Source organism: Pygocentrus nattereri, chromosome 23 (assembly GCF_015220715.1).
Source record: "Pygocentrus nattereri isolate fPygNat1 chromosome 23, fPygNat1.pri, whole genome shotgun sequence".
NCBI classification, from domain to species: Eukaryota; Metazoa; Chordata; class Actinopteri; order Characiformes; family Serrasalmidae; genus Pygocentrus; species Pygocentrus nattereri.
In genome coordinates, this window is record NC_051233.1 from 34,164,203 (window position 1) to 34,179,995 (window position 15,793).

Consider the following 15,793-nt stretch of genomic DNA (forward strand, 5'->3'; position numbering starts at 1 on the left):
CGCTGTCTGTCTGTCCGTCACTGTCTGTCTGTCACTGTGCACCGCTGTCTGTCTGTCACTGTACACCGCTGTCTGTCTGTCCGTCACTGTCTGTCTGTCACTGTGCACCGCTGTCTGTCACTGTGCACCGCTGTCTGTCTGTCACTGTACACAACTGTCTGTCTGTCACTGTGCACTGCTGTCTGTCTGTCACTGTGCACTGCTGTCTGTCTGTCACTGTACACAACTGTCTGTCTGTCACTGTGCACCGCTGTCTGTCTGTCACTGTGCACTGCTGTCTGTCTGTCACTGTACACTGCTGTCTGTCTGTCACTGTACACAACTGTCTGTCTGTCACTGTGCACCGCTGTCTGTCTGTCACTGTGCACTGCTGTCTGTCTGTCACTGTACACCGCTGTCTGTCTGTCCGTCACTGTCTGTCTGTCACTGTGCACCGCTGTCTGTCTGTCCGTCACTGTCTGTCTGTCACTGTGCACCACTGTCTGTCTGTCACTGTGCACCGCTGTCTGTCTGTCACTGTACACAACTGTCTGTCTGTCACTGTGCACCGCTGTCTGCCTGTCACTGTGCACCGCTGTCTGTCTGTCACTGTGCACCGCTGTCTGTCTGTCACTGTGCACCACTGTCTGCCTGTCTCTGTACACCACTGTCTGTCTGTCACTGTGCACCGCTGTCTGTCTGTCCGTCACTGTCTGTCTGTCACTGTGCATCGCTGTCTGTCTGTCACTGTGCACCGCTGTCTGTCTGTCACTGTACACAACTGTCTGTCTGTCACTGTGCACTGCTGTCTGTCTGTCACTGTACACAACTGTCTGTCTGTCACTGTGCACCGCTGTCTGTCTGTCACTGTGCACTGCTGTCTGTCTGTCACTGTACACCGCTGTCTGTCTGTCCGTCACTGTCTGTCTGTCACTGTGCACCGCTGTCTGTCTGTCCGTCACTGTCTGTCTGTCACTGTGCACCACTGTCTGTCTGTCACTGTGCACCGCTGTCTGTCTGTCACTGTGCACCGCTGTCTGTCTGTCACTGTACACCACTGTCTGTCTGTCACTGTGCACCGCTGTCTGTCTGTCACTGTGCACCACTGTCTGCCTGTCTCTGTACACCACTGTCTGTCTGTCACTGTGCACCGCTGTCTGTCTGTCCGTCACTGTCTGTCTGTCACTGTGCACCGCTGTCTGTCTGTCACTGTGCACCACTGTCTGTCTGTCACTGTGCACCGCTGTCTGTCTGTCTGTCCGTTACTGTCTGTCTGTCACTGTGCACCGCTGTCTGTCTGTCACTGTGCACCACTGTCTGTCTGTCACTGTGCACCGCTGTCTGTCTGTCTGTCCGTTACTGTCTGTCTGTCACTGTCTGTATGTCACTGTACACCACTGTCTGTCTGTTCGTCACTCTCTGTCTATCACTGTACACCACTGTCTGTCTGTCTGTTCGTCACTGTCTGTGTGTCACTGTACACCACTGTCTGTGTGTCACTGTACACCACTGTCTGTCGGTCACTGTACACCACTGTCTGTTCGTCACTGTCTGTGTGTCACTGTACACCACTGTCTGCCGGTCACTGTACACCACTGTCTGTCGGTCACTGTACACCACTGTCTGTTCGTCACTGTCTGTCTATCACTGTACACCACTGTCTGTCTGTCTGTCCGTTACTGTCTGTCTGTCACTGTACACCACTGTCTGTCTGTTTTTGCTGTCTGTCTGTCACTGTACACCACTGTCTGTCTGTTCGTCACTATCTGTCTGTCACTGTACACCACTGTCTGTCTGTTCGTCACTGTCTGTCTATCACTGTACACCACTGTCTGTCTGTCTGTCCGTTACTGTCTGTCTGTCACTGTACACCACTGTCTGTCTGTTTTTGCTTTCTGTCTGTCACTGTACACCACTGTCTGTCTGTTCGTCACTATCTGTCTGTCACTGTACACCACTGTCTGTCTGTCCGTCACTGTCTGTCTGTCACTGTGCATCGCTGTCTGTCTGTCACTGTGCACCGCTGTCTGTCTGTCACTGTACACAACTGTCTGTCTGTCACTGTGCACTGCTGTCTGTCTGTCACTGTACACAACTGTCTGTCTGTCACTGTGCACCGCTGTCTGTCTGTCACTGTGCACTGCTGTCTGTCTGTCACTGTACACCGCTGTCTGTCTGTCCGTCACTGTCTGTCTGTCACTGTGCACCGCTGTCTGTCTGTCCGTCACTGTCTGTCTGTCACTGTGCACCACTGTCTGTCTGTCACTGTGCACCGCTGTCTGTCTGTCACTGTGCACCGCTGTCTGTCTGTCACTGTACACCACTGTCTGTCTGTCACTGTGCACCGCTGTCTGTCTGTCACTGTGCACCACTGTCTGCCTGTCTCTGTACACCACTGTCTGTCTGTCACTGTGCACCGCTGTCTGTCTGTCCGTCACTGTCTGTCTGTCACTGTGCACCGCTGTCTGTCTGTCACTGTGCACCACTGTCTGTCTGTCACTGTGCACCGCTGTCTGTCTGTCTGTCCGTTACTGTCTGTCTGTCACTGTGCACCGCTGTCTGTCTGTCACTGTGCACCACTGTCTGTCTGTCACTGTGCACCGCTGTCTGTCTGTCTGTCCGTTACTGTCTGTCTGTCACTGTCTGTATGTCACTGTACACCACTGTCTGTCTGTTCGTCACTCTCTGTCTATCACTGTACACCACTGTCTGTCTGTCTGTTCGTCACTGTCTGTGTGTCACTGTACACCACTGTCTGTGTGTCACTGTACACCACTGTCTGTCGGTCACTGTACACCACTGTCTGTTCGTCACTGTCTGTGTGTCACTGTACACCACTGTCTGCCGGTCACTGTACACCACTGTCTGTCGGTCACTGTACACCACTGTCTGTTCGTCACTGTCTGTCTATCACTGTACACCACTGTCTGTCTGTCTGTCCGTTACTGTCTGTCTGTCACTGTACACCACTGTCTGTCTGTTTTTGCTGTCTGTCTGTCACTGTACACCACTGTCTGTCTGTTCGTCACTATCTGTCTGTCACTGTACACCACTGTCTGTCTGTTCGTCACTGTCTGTCTATCACTGTACACCACTGTCTGTCTGTCTGTCCGTTACTGTCTGTCTGTCACTGTACACCACTGTCTGTCTGTTTTTGCTTTCTGTCTGTCACTGTACACCACTGTCTGTCTGTTCGTCACTATCTGTCTGTCACTGTACACCACTGTCTGTCTGTTCGTCACTGTCTGTCTATCACTGTACACCACTGTCTGTCTGTCTGTTCGTCACTATCTGTCTGTCACTGTACACCACTGTCTGTCTGTTCGTCACTGTCTGTCTATCACTGTACACCACTGTCTGTCTGTCTGTTCGTCACTATCTGTCTGTCACTGTACACCACTGTCTGTCTGTTCGTTACTGTCTGTCTGTCACTGTACACCACTGTCTGTCTGTCTGTTCGTCACTATCTGTCTGTCACTGTACACCACTGTCTGTCTGTCTGTTCGTCACTGTCTGTCTATCACTGTACACCACTGTCTGTCTGTCTGTTCGTCACTATCTGTCTGTCACTGTACACCACTGTCTGTCTGTTCGTTACTGTCTGTCTGTCACTGTACACCACTGTCTGTCTGTCTGTTCGTCACTATCTGTCTGTCACTGTACACCACTGTCTGTCTGTTCGTTACTGTCTGTCTGTCACTGTACACCACTTTCTGTCTGCCTGTCACTGTACACCACTGTCTGTCTGTCCATCACCGTCTGTCCATTTCTGTCTGTCCGTCACCATCCATCACTGTTTGTCACTGCCTGAACATCACATTCCATCACTATCTGTCCGTTACTGTCCGTCCGTCAGTGTGTCCATCACTGTACATCATTGTTCATCCATCACTGTCTGTACATCACTGTCCGTTAATGTTTATTTGACACTGTCAGTCCATCACTGGCTATCACTGTTTCCCACTGTTTCCATCACTTTATGCCACTGTCTGTCCGTCACTGTCTGTCCGTCACTGTCTGTCCGTCACTGTCTGTCCATCACTGTCTGTAATTATTTGTCTGACACTGTCCATAATTGTGTATCACTCACTGTCCCTACCTGTCTGTCCATCACTTTCTGTTCTAGATATTAGCAAAGTCTAAGGTATAAACAGTAAATCATTCAGTGTAACATGGTGGTGAGCTCTAGGACAGTTAAACAAAATTACACTGAAATCGGTTCTAGATATGATCTGGTTAAGTGTGTGGAACTCCACAGTACTAATTGTGTAATTATTTTGGGTATAAGTGAGTATACAGTCTGTGTCTGTTTATGAGCTATAAACGACACTGGATCTGGGCTGGAAAAGAGCAGTGAATCTCTCTGTGGTTCTACCGGGTTCTCGCTCTTCACTTCACAGAACTATCTTTATTTTTGCTGTTATTTTATGCCATAGAACTGCCTGCTAAGCAGAGAAACTTCTGATCTACTGTCTTGCTTAATTGTGTGAAATTGTTTGTTTATAATGACCACCTTGTGACCCACCTTTATCAGTTTAGTACCTAGAACCTCTTTTTAGTGTAACTCAGTGACTCTACCCAGAACAGTTGCAGAGAACGCTGCGTTAATATGTAGACATCTGACCTGTCAGTCATTCAAACTGTCTTTGATATTTTCACCATGATACCCAACTGTTACTATCTAGTACTGCAGAGTTTGTATCTCATTGTTTCTTGGTAAAGGACTTTTAAAGAAGGTGTTACCGGAAATAGCGCCATGTTCTCATGTGAATTCTCCGTTCCACCTTAAATGGTGCAGCAGTTCCAGCAGTAGCTCACAGGTGCCGTAATGTAACTGCCACACCATTTAAGGTGGAATGGAGAATAAGGAGCTGACGAAAAGGAAGCCGACTTCAGCTTCATGTCTCAGCTGATCAGTTTGGTCAATAAGATCTAACAGAACTGACTAACACAAGCCTACAAACATGGACAGATGGACAGACGTGTCCTAATTCGGCTATGGTAAAACATTCCTGTCCTGCTGTAACGCACCTGATGAAACTTGTCACTTCATTAGAGCTCGCAGTCTTAAAAAAAGTCACAACCCTGACGCCCGACCCTGACCCCTGCCCTTTGTTCTGACCCTGCCCCCTCTCGGTCACTCTCGCTCACCTTCCTGCTGCCTCTAATGACCAAACACCCTCACTATATGAATGTGCGAATTCCTGCACCGAGACAGTCGGTCTAATGTTACCGTGCAGCCTCTCAGCCTCTCAGCACTGCTTCACTGTCCTGAGGACACCTGTCTAGAACACTCTACTTCTACGTGACTGCGTCACCGAGTCACAGAGCCACTGAATCATCTCCACTGATCTGCTGAATCACTGAACCATTAAACCACTGCCACTGAATCCCACTGACCCACTGAATCACTCCCACTGACCCACTGAAAAACTGATTCACTCCCACTGACCCAATGAAAAACTGATTCACTCCCACCGACCCACTAAATCACTTATTCACTTCCACTGATTTGCTGAAACACTGCTTCACTCCCACTGACCCATGGAAATCCTAATTTAGTCCCACTGACCCACTGATTCACTCCCACTGACCCACTGAATTACTGAATCATTAAATCACTCCCACTAAAACTCACTGAAATACTGATTCACTCCCACTGACTCACTGAATTACTGAATCATTAAATCACTCCCACTAAAACTCACTGAAATACTGATTCACTCCCACTGACTCACTGAATCACTCCAACTGAATCTCCCAGTCATAGACAGACAGTACAGTAATATAATTCTGGTCAGACGACACAAAGCTGTTCATTAAACGAGACTTTTTATTTGAACATCTTTAATTTACATAACAAGCATTTATTAAAATACATTTAATTATGTTTATTAGGCACAGAATTTGCCTCTAATTTAAGAGAACGTGAGGTTTTATGAAGTGTGAGTGATTCCACATGTAAATTAAGTGATGCTGTGATTAGAGTCCTGCAGGATTTCTCAGTTAACCAGAAAAAGGAAGCCGTTCAGGCCTGTCCAGTAAGACAGTTTCGCTGGACGAAGTTTTCCAGCCTCACTGACGAATCCTGCACTGCTGTTTGTGCAGATGTGAGTTTGTAGTTTGTTACAGCTGCAGTATTGAAAGTGGCCTGCAGGGGGCAGAGTCTCATTCACTGATCATCTAAAACGCCTGAAACTGGAGCTGCAGTCCATTCCTCAGCTTCCTCAGCAGTGAGCCTCCACATTCAGAGCTCAGAGCTGCGTCAGACCGTCGTCGCCGTCAGAGACACAGCAGTAAAATAACGGTGGGTTTCCATCTGCAGGGTCTGGTTCTCTCTGTGGTGTGTCTCTCTGCCGTCCACTCTGCCGTCCACTCTGCCACTCTGCAGAACACAATCAGACAGACTGGACTGCATTTTAAACCTGAGCCCCCTAAAGCTTCATTAACCAACGCGCTGAGGGGGTCCCACAGCATCATTCGAGGGCACAACAACCAACTCCCCTAACTCAGAGAGAGAGAGAGAGAGACAATGAGAGACAGACAGAGAGAGAGAGACAATGAGAGACAGAAACAGAGAGAGAGAAAGTGAGAGGCAGACAGAGAGTGACAGAGAGACAATGAGAGACAGAAACAGAGAGAGAGACAGAGAGACAATGAGAGGCAGAGACAATGAGAGACAGAGAGAGAGAGAGAAAGTGAGAGGCAGACAGAGAGAGAAACAATGAGAGACAGACACACACAGAGAGAGAGAGAAAGTGAGAGGCAGACAGAGAGAGAGACAATGAGAGACAGACACACAGAGAGAGAGAGAGAGAGAGAGAAAGTGAGAGGCAGACAGAGAGTGACAGAGAGACAATGAGAGACAGACACACACAGAGAGAGAGAGAAAGTGAGAGGCAGACAGAGAGTGACAGAGAGACAATGAGAGACAGACAGAGAGAGAGAGAGAGAAAGTGAGAGGCAGACAGAGAGAGAGAGAGAGAGAATGAGAGACAGACACACAGAGAGAGAGAGAGAGAGAGAAAGTGAGAGGCAGACAATGAGAGACAGACACAGAGAGAGCAAGAGAGACAGAGAGACACTGAGACAGTCTGTCTGACTGTGCTCTGCAGAGTGGACGGCAGACCGAATCTCTGCGCTGGTTTGATGTAAATCCTCTTATTAAATAAAAATCACCAACTTTACGTTTTACAGGTTAAGTTTTAAAATCTAGGGTAAAATTCTCTTAAAAGTCCTGCAGTGAACTGAGTTCTGGATCTATTCAGGCCCTTCATTACAGAAACACCACTGTGCAGCACTAGAGGGCGCCAGAGGGAGTGTTCAGCGAATGGCAGTGAATGGAACCAAACAGCTGAAACTGACGATCCCGGGCAGAAACTCTGATCTTGGTAGTGTTTACATTTCTTTTCAATAAACGTCTTTCAGTGTTTCTGCGTTTACAGCCAACATTGTCCATATTTTAAAAATTATTTAACTAAAATGATTAAAAATGAAGTTGATTCGTTTGTGATGTTGAGCTTATTTATCAGTTTCTGAAACCCACTCAAGCTGGACTTGTCAGCGCCCTCTAGTGCCTGACCGGAGAGATCACTAAGGCTGTGTCCACATAACAAGCCCTGATTTTTTGCTCAGACCAGATTTTGATGGTTCATCATATTTCCAGAGGTCATCCACACGTCCTAATCAATACCGTCATGTGGAAGCATGTTGACCAGGCAGTGCTGGAGAAGATCTGAATACATCATTTACCTGCTGTAAACATCTTAATAACCATCAAATGTTCCGGTGAATCAAATCAAAGCAAAAAATCCGGATTCAAGGGTGAACGTAGCCGGACTTCTCACTGGAGATCTTCTGGGAGGAGGGAGAGTTCGGTTCCTGTGGTCAGGGATAGGATTTTGGGGGGATTGTGGGGGGCGTGTCTCTAGAAGACCATTTCTTTAGTAGGAGAAGAGTTTCTGAGAGATCCAGGCACCGACCGGCGAGTCTTTTGCATTGTTCAGATGCTGGCTGGTCGCCTTGCCAACAAGGAAGACGACCTCTGCGATGTTGAGGACGATGCAGATGCCGGACACGGCCAGCATGAAGACGGTGAAGACGGTTTTCTCGGTGGGCCGCGAGACAAAGCAGTCGACAGTGTTGGGACATGGATATGAGTCGCACTTGACGAGCCGGAACATCCGGTACCCGGGGTAGATCATGTAGAACAGGTAGAGGAAGGCGGACTCAAAGAGCACTCGGAACAGCAGGCTGATCAGGTACGTCCACCAGAGGGCGCCGGTGATCTTCATCTTCTGCGTTTTGATCTGCTCCAGCTCTTTGGGGCTGCCACGACCGGAGCGCCGGTACAGCTTCTTGTCCACGTGTCGGCGGTGCGCGATGTGCATGGTGACCAGCAGGGCAGGGCTGGACACCAGGATCAGCTGCAGCGCCCACAGGCGGATGTGCGAGATGGGGAAGAAGTGGTCATAGCAGACGCTGTTGCAGCCCGGCTGCTGCGTGTTGCAGGTGAAGTGCGATCTCTCGTCACCCCAGACGCTCTCAGCCGCCACCACCAGAACCAGAATCCGGAAGATGAAGAGGACGGAGAGCCAAATCCGGCCGATCCCGGTGGAGTGCCGGTTCACGCCGCTGATCACGGCGTAAAAGGACGCCCAGTTCATTTTCGGTTCCAGGTCTGAAACAAAACACACACTGGTAAATTCAGCTGCACTGACGCAGAAGAAAATCCATGAATCGTAAACCGATTTTTCAAAGTTTTGCATTAATATTTATTCATTTATCTGCACCTTAATGCTCCTGAACTCAGACTGCATGCAGTACCGACAAAGAGCCTGTAGATGGCAACAGATTCACATCAGTAACTTGCATAAAGCTTCCTCTGTTATGATCAGAGAATTTCTAGTAAGATGCTCAGTAGCAGTAACGCTGACCAATCAGCTCTCAGTAGCAGTAACTCTAACCAATCAGCTCTCAGTAGCAGTAACGCTGACCAATCAGCTCTCAGTAGCAGTAACTCTAACCAATCAGCTCTCAGTAGCAGTAACGCTGACCAATCAGCTCTCAGTAGCAGTAACACTAACCAATCAGCTCTCAGTAGCAGTAACACTAACCAATCAGCTCTCAGTAGCAGTAACTCTAACCAATCAGCTCTCAGTAGCAGTAACACTAACCAATCAGCTCTCAGTAGCAGTTACACTAACCAATCAGCTCTCAGTAGCAGTAACACTAACCAATCAGCTCTCAGCAGCAGTAACACTAACCAATCAGCTCTCAGTAGCAGTAACGCTGACCAATCAGCTCTCAGTAGCAGTAACACTAACCAATCAGCTCTCAGTAGCAGTAACACTAACCAATCAGCTCTCAGTAGCAGTAACTCTAACCAATCAGCTCTCAGTAGCAGTAACACTAACCAATCAGCTCTCAGTAGCAGTTACACTAACCAATCAGCTCTCAGCAGCAGTAACACTAACCAATCAGCTCTCAGTAACAGTAACACTAACCAATCAGCTCTCAGTAGCAGTAACTCTAACCAATCAGCTCTCAGTAGCAGTAACACTAACCAATCAGCTCTCAGCAGCAGTAACACTAACCAATCAGCTCTCAGTAGCAGTAACGCTGACCAATCAGCTCTCAGTAGCAGTAACACTAACCAATCAGCTCTCAGTAGCAGTAACTCTAACCAATCAGCTCTCAGTAGCAGTAACACTAACCAATCAGCTCTCAGTAACAGTAACACTAACCAATCAGCTCTCAGTAGCAGTAACTCTAACCAATCAGCTCTCAGTAGCAGTAACTCTAACCAATCAGCTCTCAGTAGCAGTAACACTAACCAATCAGCTCTCAGTAGCAGTAACTCTAACCAATCAGCTCTCAGTAGCAGTAACTCTAACCAATCAGCTCTCAGTAGCAGTAACACTAACCAATCAGCTCTCAGTAGCAGTAACTCTAACCAATCAGCTCTCAGTAGAAGTAACGCGCTCTCAGTAGAAGTAACGCTGACCAATCAGCTCTCAGTAGCAGTAACGCTAACCAATCAGCTCTCAATAGCAGTAACGCTAACCAATCAGCTCTCAGTAGCAGTAACACTAACCAATCAGCTCTCAGTAGCAGTAACACTAACCAATCAGATCTCAGTAGCAGTAACTAACCAATCAGCTCTCAGTAGCAGTAACACTAACCAATCAGCTCTCAGTAGCAGTAACTCTAACCAATCAGCTCTCAGTAGCAGTAACACTAACCAATCAGCTCTCAGTAGCAGTAACTCTAACCAATCAGCTCTCAGTAGAAGTAACGCTGACCAATCAGCTCTCAGTAGCAGTAACGCTAACCAATCAGCTCTCAATAGCAGTAACGCTAACCAATCAGCTCTCAGTAGCAGTAACGCTAACCAATCAGCTCTCAGTAGCAGTAACGCTAACCAATCAGCTCTCAGTAGCAGTAACGCTAACCAATCAGCTCTCAATAGCAGTAACGCTAACCAATCAGCTCTCAGTAGCAGTAACACTAACCAATCAGCTCTCAGTAGCAGTAACTCTAACCAATCAGCTCTGAGTAGCAGTAACTCTAACCAATCAGCGGTTGTAATTATATTGATGAATGTTTATTCAAACCCCGAGTGTAAATATGATTTAAACAATTTACAGCGACGTGTTAAAATTCCGAATGTAAAAGTGTAGCAAACCAAAGAATGAGATCAAAAAGTTTTTAAAACAACAGAACAATAAAACTGAGGAAACTGAGATTAAAGAATCAAATCAATGAGGCAGAACTTCTACATCACCCATACAAAGCACACAGCAACCGGGTCGGTTCAGGACAAATCACAGAGCAGTATTAATACAGTTAAACTGCGCCGTAACCCGGTGCCACTAAACACTCCGTCACACGTCAGACCAGAATAAACACCTTTCTGATGACCGCACATTAAAGTAATGATCTATCCACACTGATCGGATTCCGTATGACCTGTTTGAAGTCTAGACCACAGCTTCGAGACCAGACGATTCCCTCTTCATCAGCTTCTTATTGGAACTCTCCATTCCGCCTTAAATTGTGCAGCAGTTACATTCCAGCGTGAGAGGCGTTACAGTGACTGCTGCAGCATTTAAGGTGGAATGGAGAGTTCCAACAAGAAGCTGAGGAACAGTGAACCAGCTTCGTTGAAACGTTTGAGGCGAGACTGATTATAGAACACGTCCTGGCTGCTCTGATCTAATGTGGACGGCTGTGTCTCTCCTGAAAGTCCAGCTCTGAGTCTCACCAGGCTCTGGAGGTGGTGTTAGTGGCATGGGCAGGACCCCCACAAGCGTCCAGCAGCATCACAGCCAGCCGGTCTCCAGCACACTGAGAGTGAGGGCTCTGTGAGCACAGCGGTCGGTCCTCAGTCCACCCAGGGCAACTGCTGCTTAAAAACCCACACCCATGTGACCTGCTATCACCCAGCCATCGCTACACCCCCCCTCACACCACGTGACCTACCGCTCAGCCAACACCACGCCCCCTGGTTCTGTTGGTGCCGTCAAAATGGTTCCGACCCACTAAGACATGGGCCTGTTTACGAGCCTTTACCCTCTAAACAGGTGTTTTTAATGATCGGCATTGCAAGGTCAGTCAACCGAACAGTCCTGTGGCCGAGAGCACGGTTGCCTAACTGTGCCAAAAAAACGTGCTGAGCTCAGTCTTTAAGCGTTCCGTGAGCGAAACGTGTCCATGTGGGAATGCCGCTGTAACGGTTCTCCTCCGTGGAAATCAGGCCTTGGACTCCATAGGTAACGCCAGGACATCCATAAGTTGCAATGTGGAGCTTCTGCAGATGAGAGTTCTTGTTCTAGCACATCCCACAGAGGCTCAGAACTGTTATAAAAGGCTTATTAACGTGACATACTGTTATAAAGTACTGTCCTACAGCACCCAAAACCATATACGACAAAAAGTCTATTGGAGATACTGAACAGCTAAACTATCCCTTTAAGACTCCTCTGTAATTACCAGCCTTAATGTAAATCAGGCTTTAGCAGCTTTCTGACATCACTGAGGGAACTGTTCAACCAGCCTCTCTCTGATATCACCTTCACTGTTTCACTATCAGACACCAATCATACAGAATATCAGTGATAGATACAGTGTGAATGAGACAGAGACAGAGACTGAGGTGGAGACAGAGACTGAGACAGAGAGGGAGACGGAGACTGAGACAGAGAGGGAGACGGAGACTGAGACTGAGTTGGAGACTGAGACAGAGAGGGAGACGGAGACGGAGATGGAGACAGAGGCTGAGATGAAGCCTGAGACTGAGACTGTGGTGGAGACAGGGACTGAAATGGAGATGGAGACTGAGACTGAGACTGAGGTGGCGACTGAGACAGACTGAGGTGGAGACAGAGAATGAGATGGAGGCAGAGACTGAAACAGAGGCTGAGAAGGACACAGAGACTATGGTGGAGATGGAGACAGATGCAGAGACTGAGACAGAGACTAAGGTGGAGACAGAGATGGAGATGTAGGCGGAGATGGAGGTAGAGGCTGAGATGAAGACAGGGACAGAGACGGAGGCGGATTCTGAGACAGAGACTAAGACTGGGGTTGAGACAGAGACTGAGACAAAGACTGAGACTGAGGCGGAGACAGAGACTGAGGCGGAGACTGGTCATTTGAACCGCTGTTTGGTAGTTAAAGGGCACAGTAGTCAGGGTGAGTGTGGTGGGCAGTTGGGGGTGGATGGGTAGTTATGGGGTGTGTGTAGTACTATGGGCGTGGGTGTGGTGTGTAGTTGAAGGAGTTTTGTGGGTAGTTAGTAGTTTGGGGTGAGTGTGGTGGATAGTTGAGGGGGTTTGGTGGGTAGTTGGTAGTTTGGGGTGAGTGTGGTGGATAGTTGAGGTGGTTTGGTGGGTAGTTAGTAGTTTGGGGTGAGTGTGGTGGATAGCTGAGGTGGTTTGGTGGGTAGTTGGTAGTTTGGGGTGAGTGTGGTGGATAGCTGAGGGAGTTTGGTGGGTAGTTGGTAGTTTGGGTTGACTGTGTTGGATAGTTGGGGGAGTTTAGTGAGTAGTTGGTAGTGTGAGATGAGTGTGGTGGATAGTTGAGGTTGTTTGGTGGGTAGATGGTAGTTTGGGGTGAGTGTGGTGGATAGCTGAGGGGGGTAAAGTGGTTTTACCTGTGGTTTGGTGGGTCCCTGCTGAGGAGCGGAGCAGCTGGAGTTAACAGCGGTGCAGAAAGGGTTGATGTTTGTTCCGGGGAGCCGCTGCGGTGCAGTGGAGCAGCTTTGCATTGCTAATGAAGAGCAGTCACGCTGTAGCCGCTCCCATGCTAACATTAGCATACAATGGGTTCTTGTGCTGCTCTCTTTACCATTCAGATCAGTGCGCAGATACACCCCCCTACCCCCCCCCCCCCCCCCACAACCCCCCATACCCCCCCCCAGCACTGAGACCGACACTCTGACGCACATGTACACCCAGACACGGGGTCACAGTGCGACTGCACAGCATGCTTATTAATCATTACTCTAATATCTGACTGATATCAGAGAACGCTGCAATAATCAGCCTCTGACCAATCACAGCCTTCTTTCCTGTGTGCTGACCAGTCACAGGCCTTTCTGTTCTGAGGTTCAGAGCTGCTCAGAGAGGGAAAGTAGTTCTGAATTTAATCAGTCAGACAGAACTGAATGAGCAGGGATTGTAAATAATACCACGAATGAAATGTAGCTTAACGTGAGCTCTGAGCTGTAAACGGTAAACATGCTGCTTGTCCTGATGAGGAGAATATTGGAAGTTCTTGTTGAGTTGACTTGGCCTGTAAGTGGGAAGTTCGAACTTGGAATTGTGTCATTATTAATGTTCACACATTAAAGATGGAAAGAGGGAAATAATGTTCTAGATATCAGAGAATAAACAAGTGATGGGCCACATTTACAAGTCTCATCCACATTAACACTGAAGTCGCCCTTTCCATTCCATCACATCGCAAGATCAGATTAGACTCATATCTGGAGTTATGAGCCTATGAAGAGGGGCTGAGATACACGTCATCTGCGTCTCACCGTGTGGAGCTGCTGGATTTGTGTGTCCATCTACATTCTGTGTGAAACTGACAGATGGACACTCCGGAAATCACTAAGGACTGACCGTCACGCCGGAAACCCTTCATTCTTCATTCAGTCCAGCAGCATCTTGTTCAAATGTTCTCGTTCCACATTAAATGGTGCACCTTCAGGCACCAGAAAGTGACTGCTGCACTACTTAAGGTGGAATGGGAAAATTCAAATAGGAAGCTTCAGCTTCGTCCCTCTGACTGTGCTTTGGGGGTTTATTGTGTTTCTACAACCCCAATTCCAGTGAAGTTGGTGGACGTCGTGTAAAACATAAATAAAAACAGAATACGATGATTTGCAAATCCTTTTCAACCTGTATTCAGTTGAATCCACTACAAAGACGAGATATTTAATGTTCAAACAGATAAACTTTATTGTTTTTTGCAAATATTCACTCATTTTGAATTTGATGCCTGCAATACATTCCAAAGAAGTTGCAACAAAAGACTGGGAAAGTTGAGGAATGCTCAAAAAACACCTGTTGGGAACATTCCACAGGTGAACAGGTTGATTGGAAACAGGTGAGTGTCATGATTGGGTATAAAGGGAGCATCCCTGAAAGGCTCAGTCGTTCACAAGCAAGGACGGGCGAGGTTCACCACTTAGTGAACAACTGCGTGAGCAAATAGTCCAACAGTTTAAGATCAACGTTTCTCAATGTGCAACTGCAGGAATTTAGGGATTTCATGCTCAACAGTCCTGCTTATTTCAGCAAGACGATGCCGAGCCACATTCTGCACGTGTTACAACAGCGTGGCTTCGTAGTAAAAGAGTGCGGGTACTAGACTGGCCTGCCTGCAGTCCAGACCGTCTCCCATTGAAAATGTGTGGCGCATTATGAAGCTCAAAATACGACAGCGGAGACCCCGGACTGCTGAGCAGCTGAAGCTGGACATCAAGCAGGAATGGGAAAGAATTCCACCTACAAAGCTTCAACAATCAGTGTCCTCAGTTCCCAAACGCTTACTGAGTGTTAAAGGAAAGGTGATGTAACTCAGTGGGAAACTCGCCCCTGTCCCAACTTCTCTGGAACGTGTTGCAGGCATCAAATTCAAAGTGAGTGAATATTTGCAAAAAACAATGAAGTTTATCCGTTTGAACATTAAATATCTGGTCTGTGTAGTAGATTCAATTGAATATGGGTTGAAAAGGATTTGCAAATCAGCGTATTCTGTTTTATTTATGTTTTACACGACGCCCCAACTTCACTGGAATTGGGGTTGTATGTGTATTAAGATCAGAAGGGAATCACTCACTGATGGATTCACTGATGGATTCACTCACTGATGGATTCACTGATGGATTCACTCACTGATGGATTCACTGATGGATTCACTGATGGATTCACTCACTGATGGATTCACTGATGGGTTCCTTCAGGGATGGATTCACTCACTGATGGATTCACTGATGGATTCACTCACTGATGGATTCACTCACTGATGGATTCACTGATGGATTCACTCACTGATGGATTCACTGATGGATTCACTCACTGATGGATTCATTGATGGATTCACTCAATGATGGATTCACTGATGGATTCACTCACTGATAGATTTGACAGTTTTCTGCTCCCTCTAGTGTTCTGCTCCCTCTAGCATTCTGCTCCCTTTAGCGTTCTGCTCCCTCTAGTGTTCTGCTCCCTCTAGTGTTCTGCTCCCTCTAGCGTTCTGCTCCCTCTAGCGTTCTGCTCCTTCTAGTGTTCTGCTCCCTCTA

At 47.7% G+C, this 15,793-nt stretch overlaps 1 protein-coding gene across 2 annotated transcripts; it reads right to left on the minus strand.

Annotated features, from left to right (window-relative positions):
* Positions 1–6,955: 6,955 nt before the first annotated feature.
* gjb1a (gap junction protein beta 1a) lies at positions 6,956–13,265 on the minus strand. Of its 2 annotated transcripts, none has more exons than XM_017687717.2 (2): positions 13,136–13,265; positions 6,956–8,659 (listed from the first exon to the last, which is right to left on the minus strand). In XM_017687717.2, exon 2 carries the CDS (start codon positions 8,643–8,645, stop codon positions 7,923–7,925), a length of 723 nt encoding a protein of 240 aa, XP_017543206.1. In that variant the 5' UTR covers positions 8,646–8,659; positions 13,136–13,265; the 3' UTR covers positions 6,956–7,922. The 2 variants fall into 2 exon arrangements, with proteins under 2 accessions (XP_017543206.1, XP_017543205.1); XM_017687716.2 differs by lacking the exon at positions 13,136–13,265 and adding an exon at positions 11,246–11,404.
* Positions 13,266–15,793: the final 2,528 nt, after the last annotated feature.

Bases quoted from the DNA above. Each gene is read 5' to 3' on its own strand.
- gjb1a (XM_017687716.2), bottom strand. From the start codon at position 11,273: ATGCCACTAACACCACCTCCAGAGCCTG. The intron at 8,660-11,245 runs GTGAGACTCAGA...GTTTTGTTTCAG, and splicing joins AACACCACCTCCAGAGCCTG to ACCTGGAACCGAAAATGAAC.